The sequence below is a fragment of the Lontra canadensis genome, unplaced genomic scaffold (genome assembly GCF_010015895.1).
Source record: "Lontra canadensis isolate GAN:19392208 unplaced genomic scaffold, GSC_riverotter_1.0 scaffold54, whole genome shotgun sequence".
Classification (NCBI taxonomy): Eukaryota; Metazoa; Chordata; class Mammalia; order Carnivora; family Mustelidae; genus Lontra; species Lontra canadensis.
The window spans coordinates 13479477-13489658 of record NW_022631048.1 but is presented as its reverse complement, the minus strand read 5'-3'; the positions used below and the strand labels follow the sequence as shown (position 1 = coordinate 13489658).

Below are 10182 nucleotides of genomic sequence, written 5' to 3'. Positions count from 1 at the left end.
AACACATTCTTTTTTTAAGATTTTACTTATTTGACAGACAGAGATCACAAGCAGGCAGAAAGGCAGGCAGAGACAGGGGGAAGCAGGCTCCCCACTGAGCAGAGAGCCCGATGCGGGGCTCGAGCCCAGCACCCTGAGACCATGACCTGAGCCGAAGGCAGAGGCTTAACCCACTGAGCCCCCCAGGCGTCCCGACAAGTGAACACATTTAAATCTATTCTGAGCAAGAACTGTCCTCCTTGTCCCTTTGAACAATGTTCAGTGGCAAAGGAGAAAAGGGGCTCTGGGATTTTCTCCAGCAACGGCTGCCGCCTACCCCCTATAGGACAGCAGTGTCCACACAGCATCTTGGGACCCGTCTGGCCTGCTGGTGCTGGTGAGCCTGTGTCTGTGGGCGACTGGCCTGGCGGTGGCCGGTGTCTGTGCTTTATGTTTTGCACCCAAACAGGGGGAATGTGGAAAAGTCCTCTCCACGCTTGGCACTTGAAAATACCCCGGAAGAGGGCTGGTGAGGGGCAGGCGGGGGGACCTTCCTTCAGACATGGAAACATTTTTCTCCAAACCCCTGCTCCTACGGGCACGTTTGCCCATGTCTGGAGACGTTCTTGGTAGCCGGATGGGGAATGGGGTGCTCCCGGCATCTAGAGGGTATGAGGTCTGAGGCGCTCCTTACCCTTCGTGGGATGGCCCCTAACAATCGGGTACCAGCCCCCATCATCCCACCGAACATGACCCCTGACAGTGCTGTGTGGGGTGGTGCCGTGGCTCTCCGCAGGCGCCGGCCCTCCCCCGCTCCCGGCTCCGATCTGCCTGCTTCCAGCGGGGAGGTTGTGCAAGCCTCTGCAGTTCCGAGGGCCGAGGTCCCTCGGTGTCGCCGGTGAGACGCCCATTCCGGAACACCGTTCAATAAACACAAAGTGGGCAGGACGTAAAACTCTTACGGGACGTGCCCCGTTCGTCCCCGGCCATCGGCAACGGGTTATTTCAACGTCTCCGGGCGAATGAGGCCTCTTCAAGTCCCCGCGCACCAGGCGGCTCCCGGAGCGCGGCGCGGACCCTCCGCCATCGGTGCTGCCGCGCTCGTGCCGCAGCCGCCTCCGTCCGTGCCCGCACGGGCAGTGGCCGGCCCGGGAAGCCCCCGCAGGCCGGGCCCAGGGGTCCTGGGTGCACAGGGACGGCCCCCACCGGGGCAGGGGGGAGAGCCGGCGAGGGCGAGCGGCCTTCACGTCCCTGCAAGAGCCTGCAGAGGGGCGTCCCTGCGCTTCGCTGTGGGGAACTCACGAAGGACAGGCCGGCCCCGTAACTCAGCCCTCCGAGGGCTCCCCGAGCGCCGGCCTGCGGTGCGGCTCTGCGTGTTCCCGGGAGCTGCCCGCCCGGGACGGCTCTGCGCAGTCCCGGAGGGAGGGGGGAGGGTGAGGATGGGAGGACTCGGGACCCTCCAAGAGGGAGGGGGCGGCCTGGGTGGGGACTGCACGGGGGAGGGGGTAGGTCCTGATGGGGACCCCAGGGGGAGGGGGCAGGTCCTGGTGGGGACGACCGCGAGCCACAGGAGGGAGAAGAGGCCCCCAGCCTAGGGCAGGGGGGCGGGGCCGGGCTTACGCACACGCACCTGCGCCGCGGCGTCTTTTCCCCGCCCCTTCCCAGCCCGCGCCGTCGTGTTTCCGGCCGCTCCTTTCTGCATCCGGGGCACAAGAAAACCCTCTGTTGGCTCTTGGGCGGTGCCTCGACCGGAACCGGAAGTCGGCCTCGAGCCAGGCGGGGAAGCCGGCGTCCGACCCGTCAGCAGCCTGCGGTGGTCGCCAGGGGCGGCGGCTGCGCTGCTCCCTGCTAGGCGGTCCCGCGGGCGGGCGGCCCGAGGGCGCGGCACCATGAAGCTGTACAGCCTCAGCGTCCTGTACAAAGGAGAGCACAAGGTGGTGCTGCTCAAAGCCGCGTACGACGTGTCCTCTTTCAGCTTCTTCCAGAGGTCCAGGTGGGTGGGCCCGGGCGGCGAGGCCCGGGGGCTCGTGGGAGGCCCGCGGGGTGGGGGCGGGCCCCGGGGGCCGGGGGTGGCCCCGGGGGGCGGGGGAGCGTCGGGGTGGTCAGGGGAGGCCCGGCGTGGACTGCGGCGGGGGGGGGGGGGGGGTTCGCCCTCCAGTCCTGGAGCGCTGCGCTGGCTCCCTGCTCGGTGTGCGGAGCGGACCCGCGGGGAACCCTCGTCCTTTGGCCCGAGGAAGGCTTACGCTGCTCTGGACGGCGTTTTCGTGCCCGGTGTCTCCTCCGTTCCCGTCGTACCACCCCGGGGGCTTGGAGGGAAGCGCGGACCGCCCAGGTCCGCCCGCGGCCCTGGTGAGCTGGCAGGTGGCGGCCCGGGAGCGTGTGTTGTCACCCTGCGCCTTCTTCCCCGAGATTCTGACCCCGGCGTCCGCAGGCCACTTTATGTCCTCCGATGGGGTTTTCCCCGCAGCTGGGTCGGAGGCGCTGGCGCGCCCGGGTTTATGGGGGAAGTCGTGCGGCCACGAGAAACTGTACCACAGCGGGCCCGGATGCAAACCCCGACTCCCGTGCTTTTCCCGGTTGAGTCTGGCGGAGCGAGGGCCGCGCGCTGCAGGTTTGCAGGCGCGGGATCTGCGGGCTTGCGGGAAGCTGTGTGTGAGGACGGCCGCGGGCTGTGGGCCTGCTGCTGGGAGGGGCGGGGCGGCTGGGCGCGCCCGGGGGCGGGGGTCCCCGCAGGTCTGAGTCCGGGACGCTGCCCTCCGGCTCCGTCCTCACTGCTTCTGGGCAGCAGTTCTCTTGTTCCTTTTGTCGGAGAGGGGAATGCGGGGGGCCCGACGCGCGGCTCCCTCCCAGTTCCCCGGGGTCATGACCTGCGCCGAAGGCAGACGCGTCCCCCACGGGGTCCCCCAGGCGCCCCTGGGCAGCAGTGCTTGATCAGTGTTGTGCTGGCCGGGGGAAACCCGTTTCTGTTGTTCCGTGGAAGCGGTTGGTTCTTCGCGAGCTTCAGGAGGTCTTTCGCGGATGCGCCGCTTTCTCTCCCACGCCCTCTGCTCCGTTCTGGCTGCTCTTACTCTGGGCTGTCCGCGTGTCGGAAGGTGCTCGGCAGAGGCAGCCAGAGACCTTCGCCTCACCGCTCCGGAATGCCCCTGCCCGCTCCAGACGGCGGGCGCACTCGGAACCCGGCCGTGCCCCCGCTGGCGCCCCTTACCGCCACAGCGGTCCTGGCTTCTCGCCTCCATTCTTCCGGCCGGACCCTGGGCTCCAAACCTGCAGATGGGTCCCCCCAGCTTTTCTCGCCGCTGTTTGCGAGCTCCTGCCGCAGACGCAAGCCCCCGTGTCTGGGCGCGCCTCCGCTCGGCTGTACTCTTGGGCCTACCTCACCTGGAGGCTCTCTCCGTGGGGTGAGTTTGAGCACATGACGCTCTCAGGGTGACGCTGGGCCCCGGCTGTTGTGCTAAGTGCCGTGCGCCCCTCGCCGCGAACCTGGGTTTTGTGAGTGGGGGCGTGGGGCAGGGCTTGCGGGTCCCACAGCTCCCGGCCCCTCGGACACTGCGCGGCTGGAGGTCTCCTCTCTGCAGCGAGGGGGGCTGCCACAGAGTCTGGAGAGCCCCTGTTCCTCCAGTCGAGCTGTCCTCACCTGTGGCCCTTCCATTCCGGGCGTCTCTGCTGGGTCCATGAGTGTCCTCTTCTCAGCCTTTGCACAAATCACTTCCTCTTCGTCCTTGGCCGAGCGGTGGCCTCTCAGCGTCCCGGGGATGGGGTGCCGGGATGACCCCGCGTGGCCGCGGCCATGCTCCGTGCTGTGCGTGCTCTCACGTGGACACGTGTCCCAGCGCGGTGTCGCGGGGCCGTCCCTGGGTGTGCGCTGGCTTCTGCTTCTCCATGCTCTGGCCACAGCGCTACCTCGAGTAAAGCCCGTGGGAATCCCCACGAGGCTCGAAGCGGGTGGTCCCGGTCGGCGAGGTCGCAGACGGTGCGGCTTGCAGAGCTGCGGGGGTTTGTGGCTAAACGGCGTCTCTTGTTAGTCCCTGAGGTCGGGAGGGAAAGGAATGAGACCCAGAAGCCGTGGCCCCTTGGTGTCTGTGCTCAGAGGTCACCTTCCATGCTGCTGGGGACGGGGACGGGAAGAGGTAATGTGTGTTCCGTTCCTCAGCGTCCAGGAGTTCATGACCTTCACAAGTCAGCTGATCGTGGAGCGCTCGGCAAAGGGCAGCAGAGCGTCTGTCAAAGAGCAAGGTAAGAGGACCCGCTGCCTCGTGCCTGCGCGGCGCCTGTCCCTCCCCGCCTCGGGCAGCCCGGGGCCCCCTCCCAGGCACACCCCACGCCTGGGCTGCCAGGACCGCGCTCCTCTCCAGCCTCCTGCTTCGGCTCGCGCTCGCTCCCGCGGAGCTGTCAGCGGCCGCCCCGCGTGCTTCTCCTTCCGCCTGTGGCGGGCACTTTGCCAACAAGGCTTCCCCTCCGTCGCGCTGGGAGTGCGTCCTGTGCTCCCCAAGTTTTGGACCAGGAGTCCAGAAACTCGTTGTTTTCCTCTTGGCTGTAGTTCACGTCTTCATAGTTCAGGTTTTCTGTAAGAATTGTGAGGCTTTTCTTGGAGAAGCGTGTGTAACCCGGCCCACTGAGGAAGGACAGCTGTATCACGTAGATCGTGGGAAGCGCACTCTGCGGGGACTGGGGCCACGGCCCTGGAGGCCACGTGTCCGTGATGAGATGTCTGTTACGCCCCAGGGGGAGTGGGGGTGCCCTGTGCGTGCTCTGCGCAGCCTCCCTGTCCTGCCCAGGAGATGGGACCGTGAGCACGGACATGTAGTGGGTCAGTCCGGGCGGCTGGCTGAGAGCCGTGTCCTCCAGCATGGATCCGGCCGCTCCGGTCTGGGGCGTGCGCTCCCACCGCACGCTGGCCCCTTGCTTACTGGAGATGCAGGCAGGGCCCAGACCGCGGTGGTGCCAGTCTTGTCCTCCGCGGCCCTGCCCTCACGCTCCGCTGCCCTCCTCCGACTGCAGCGCTCACGGCCTCTCCCTCTCCTCTCTGTTGTCCACGGTTGGCAGGCTGCCCTGTGCGAGCGTCGTCAGGACGGGGAGGTCCTCCTTTGTCAGCTGTGACCCTTACGTTCCTCTTCCCCTGGGGTGTAGCCAGCTGTGTCCCGTCTGAAGAGTTTTGAAAGTGAGAAAAATTCATACCAGGGATGGGACCTGCGTCCCAGAGTGCTTGTACAGACGGAACCTTCGGGTAATTTGATGATGATCTCAGGCCGGCAGGGCCAGGTTTTTTGTAGATGGACCTTTTATCCCCTCCTCTGGCGTTTCCTCTCCCCCGCTTCCCCCTCTAGCCCGTCACAGGAGCAAACCTGATGCCCCGAGAGCTGATTTCCTGACGTGGGGCTGCTCTGGGGACTTCTAAGCAGCTGGAGGCTGCTGGTCTTACCCAGGTTCTCCAGCCCGGGGCCAGGCCAGAGCATCTTCGAGCGGGCCAGCGCTGGGGCTCCGGAATGTAATGGAGAGGCAGCTGGGACCGCCTGCCCTCGGTTGCTCTCTGCACCCGCGGTGGCTCCTTTAGAGCCTGTTGGCCCGCCAGGCCTCTGGGCGCCTACTTGTACGGAGGTGGCGTCGGGCCGCGCCGGTGCCCGTGCCCCCTCCTTGCTGTTCTGTGTGCGTCTGACGGAGCCACCAGGCAAGGGCTCAGCATTGTGACACTTCCATGATGGCTGAAGGTGTCCAGAGTCCTCACGCCACCCTGCGCACGTCTAACTTCTCCTTAGAATACCTGTGCCACGTCTACGTGCGAAACGACAGTCTCGCAGGAGTGGTCATCGCTGACAGCGAGTATCCATCCCGGGTGGCCTTTACCTTGCTGGAGAAGGTGAGTTTGCGCTGTGGCCGGGCTGGCCTGGGACGGGCAACGGTGGACGGTGCCCGAGGCAGAAGGGACTGAGTTATGTGTCCAGAATCAACCCGTTTTCAGTGTTTCTTCTTGCTCTAAACTGAGAGACGGCCCGGCATCCCTTCCCAGTTGCCTTTTCTGGAGCTGGTTTCTGCCAGTGTCTGGGCTGGGGCCTGAGGTCAGCTGCGGCTGCACTATCAGCCGTGGCCTCTGCTCTGGCCGCTCTAAGGGCTGCTGCCTTCCCCGCTGGCGACTGTGTTTCCTCCCAGCCACGGCTGACTCTGCACTCTGTCCTGTGACCACCCCGGGCTGCTCCTTTCCCCCACGTGGGTGTCGCACCGCCATGGGGCCCAGCGCTGTGGTGCTCGTCAGAAATATCTCGAGGATGCTGGCCGCTGGCCTCCGGCCTCCCTGAGCACCGATACATTCACCAGCACATGAGATGTGCTGAGTGCTTTGGTCCAAGGGATCCAGCTCCCTGTTCAAAGAGCTGTTCGGGAAGATGACAGGGCAGGGACTTTTCCTCTTAAGACTGCGGAACCCGCTAGAAGGGAAAGCCTATAAGTTAATATTCCGAGCTCTTGTCTTCTTCCAGATGAGATCGGGGTGAGGGTGGGTACACTTTGTTTCTAATTGTCAGAAATCTTCAAACCTTGAGCCTAGATTTGCCCTTGGCCATGAGCTGTGCTCCTCCTCTCTCGGGCTCTCTGTTCAGGTCCATGTGGCTCTGGGATGGGCTCCTTTGTCGTGCAGGTACTGGACGAATTCTCCAAGCACGTGGACAGGATAGAGTGGCCCGTCGGGTCCCCTGCCAGCATCCAGTACACGGCCCTGGACAACCACCTGAGTCGGTACCAGGTAGGTGGGCAGAAGCCTCCAGGAGCGGGCCTGCAGGTTGTGGCTCTGGGCGATCTCCCAGCAGCCTTGGTGTCGGCGTCCCCATGAAACACACAGGGACCCGCTCTGAGACCTGGACCCCGAGCTCACGCGGGCTTTCCCTTCTCTGGGGTGTGCGTGCGCAGTCTGCGGTTTGTGAACTTGGCAAGCTGGCTGGCTCCCCGATTTGAGCTTTGTTTCCATGTAGTCATTCTACTCCTGATGTTTTTGGCTCTTCCCTAGAACCCGCGAGAAGCCGACCCCATGACTAAAGTGCAGGCCGAGCTGGATGAGACCAAGATCATTCTGGTGAGTGGGGGCGGGGCGAGCGCCCCTGGAGCCGGGTGTGGGGAGCCGCCCGGTGCGCGGTCCAGGCTTGTGTTTGGGGCTTTGGGGGCGTCCTCATGCAGGTGCTTTGCTGGAAGGGGTGGTTGCCTGCCTCTCCCTGAGTGTCTCAGGCAACCCTGAGTCTGTGCTGCCTGCACCCATCTGGGTTCAACGCCGCTGTTGTACGAGGACCCCATCGGAGACCTGCCGTGGCCCCGATGCCTCCCTGCCACGCGACGGTCTCCGTTCAGCGCCTCCCTGCCACTGCCGCCCCCCGCCATTTGTCTCCAAGCCCAGCAGGCGCCTCCTTGCAGGGTGGGGGCTGTGGGGGCAGGAAAAGCCGCCTGTGTTCACTAAACACAGACCTGGGGTCCTCAGGCCTGGTCAGAAGGGCAGGAAGCCCGCGTCTTGCCTGTGCTCTGCTCAGCTACAGCTGCTGCTGCTGCTTCTCCCCTCTCCCTCCGGCTCCTTCTCTCCTGCTCCCCCCTCCCCCCCCCCCCCCCTCTCTCCCCCTCTCTCCACCTACCCCCCCTCCATCTCCCACCTTCTTCCCTCCTCCGTCTTTCCCTTTCTCCATCTCCCCTTCTCCTCCCCCCTCCTCCCCCTCTCTGTCTATCCCTCTCTCCCCTTCTCCCCCCTTCTCCCCCTCTGTCTCCCCTTCTCTATCTCCCCTCTCTCTGTCTCCCCTTCTCTCTCCGTCTCCCCCCCCATCTCTCCCTCTCTCTGTTTCCCTCTCTCTTCTCTCCATGTCTGTCCTCCTCCCTTTTTCTCTCCATCTCCCTTCTCTCTCTCCTCTCCTTGTCTGTCCTCTTCTTCTCTCTCTCCGTCTTTCTCTCTGTTTCCTTCTCCTCTTCTGTCAGTTTCTTCCTTCCCTCCCTTGCCCCTGGAACCTCGAGATCTCTTTGGCTCTCGCTGTGTCTGTTCTCGCCTTGAGTTTGGTCCTGTGGCCCCTGCCTCATCACTGGTCCCTGGCTTCCCACCTGGCACCAGCGTGTCTGGACAGTAGCCACTGATCTGTGGCTCTTCCGTTTACCATCCCCCAGTAGCCCTCAGGAAAGCTCTGGAGTCAGGTGCACACTCCCTGGCACAGCCCCACGGCCTTGGGGCCTCTCTCTTTCCTGCACGGTGCCCATGCCGGGGCCCCACATGCAGCCCTCCCGGATGCCACTGTGTGGTCATGACTGGCGCACACGTCTCCCTGACGGGCGTGTGAGCCCTCAGGACTGGGTGCTTGTCCTTACCCACCCTGCTCCCGGCATGTGGGACACCCGTGCCCAGGCCCCAGCGAGCCTCGAGTGAGTAGAACTGAAGCCCAGCAGAGGCTTCTGGGAACTGCTGCGGGCTCCGGCCCCACGACGTGCTCAGTGCTGCCCCCTGGGGTCAGACGCCGGCCTGGGCGGGACCCGGGAAGGTGACACCTTGCGCTGAATGATGCGGTTTGGGGACTTCAGGTGGGGAGTGAGGTGTGAGCATGTTGAGGTGTCTCCGTGTCTCTTCACGGGCTTCTCTGAGTCCTCGCTGAGCCGCGGCCCTGGGCGCCCCTTGGCTGCTCCTGCTCTCCGAGCAGGGACAGCAGGTGTGGCACGGTGGCCCCGTGTGTCCGCAGAAACGGGCTTGCTGGTGCTGCCCTGTCCGTGCGCGTGTCCGTCTGGTTCGCTTCTTGTGCCAGCAGCCCGCGTCCTGGAACTCTGTGTAGACGGGGCTGGTTTTGTGCCTTCCTCCCGGGCCCGTTCCTGTCCGCGTGCCTAGGTTTGCGCTCCTTGTTCCGAGGAAGCCCGGTGGCCTCGAGGTGTTGCACGACGCGCGCCGTGCACGGGCCCCTCGGGGAGCGGGGGTCAGCGTGTTCAGCGGGAGTCCATGTGTGGAAACGTGGCCGTGAGCACAGTGCTCTGAGCCTGTGCTGGGTCCCCGGGACGGGCCCTGGGTCCTGCTCGTCGGGGACGCTCCTGACGCTCACGTGGCGGGAGGAGCCCGTGGGAGAAGCACTTCCCATGGCCGAGCCTGGGGGGCTCACGTCCGCCTGCTGCGCCAACGGTGGGGTGCCCGCTTGTCTGTGTCCAGCACAACACCATGGAGTCTCTGCTGGAGCGAGGGGAGCGGCTGGACGACTTGGTGTCCAAGTCCGAGGTGCTGGGAACGCAGTCCAAAGCCTTCTACAAGACAGTGAGTGCTGGCCGTGCCGTGCTTGCTGTCGCGCCCCCCGGGATGCTCCATGGCACAGGGTTGGGGGGGCCGGGCGCGGGCAGAGGCCTGTCCCCGCCGCTCCTGCTGCCTGCTGAGCAGTGGGGCTTCCCGGCCTCCCACAGCGGCCCTTGTGCCTGTTTCCCTGGGACAGAAGTGGTTCGCTGGCGCGGACCACAGTAGGGCTGTGCGTGCACCGGTGCTTTCCTGGGAGCCTGGGAGGGAAGCGGCCAGTGGGGCTCGGGGATCCACCGACCTGCTCTCTCAAAGCATTCTCGCGACACGCGCGGGGGCAGGTGGTGCTGCAGGACCCGGGGTGACGCAGAGTCAGATGCTCCGTCTGCTGGGGGTTCTCCCAGTCCCCCCAGCCCACTCCGTGGCCCCTGCCTCCTGGGGTCGTGTCACCTCTCCAGCCCCAGTGTGTTTCTGTCCAGGCTCGGAAACAGAACTCGTGCTGTGCGATCATGTGACGGCAGCCCGCGGAGGCCCCCGTGCCGAGCCGCCCTGGCCGTTCGCATCAGAACCGCAGTCCCTGGAGAAGCAGAGCCACCGTGGAGAGACCCGCGTGGGGACACATTTTCACTTGGGAGCTCCTGGCAGGAACTGAGGGGTCGTGGAAGGGCCTGGGGCTTGGGAACATTCAAATTTACATGTCCGGTGATTTTTGAAAAGCTCATTGGAGGCCCCTGATGGCGTGTTCGTGGGCCAGATGAAACCATAAATTCGAATGACTCACATAGACGCTGCAGGGCTTGTCTCTAACCCGGGAAAGCGACCAGGCCGAGACCCTGGGGGAGGTCAGAGCCAGCCTTGTGGGGGCTGTGTTTGTGCGCTGTGTTCACGCTGCCGTAAAGCTGGGGTCACCCCGGCTGCAGGGCTGAAGGGCAGAGAGGCCCCGAGGGCTGGGGCGGAGCAGGCCAAGATCTGTGCTGGGAGGAGCCCGG

The 10182-nt window shown here is 65.1% G+C and overlaps 1 protein-coding gene across 1 annotated transcript; it reads left to right on the top strand.

The window, feature by feature from the left end:
• Positions 1 to 1701: 1701 nt before the first annotated feature.
• Positions 1702 to 9977, top strand: YKT6 (YKT6 v-SNARE homolog). Its single transcript, XM_032875060.1, has 7 exons — positions 1702 to 1972; positions 4130 to 4212; positions 5733 to 5833; positions 6608 to 6712; positions 6974 to 7039; positions 9119 to 9220; positions 9673 to 9977. The coding sequence occupies exons 1-7, from the start codon at positions 1869 to 1871 to the stop codon at positions 9706 to 9708; spliced, it is 597 nt and encodes a 198-aa protein (XP_032730951.1). The 5' UTR covers positions 1702 to 1868; the 3' UTR covers positions 9709 to 9977.
• Positions 9978 to 10182: the final 205 nt, after the last annotated feature.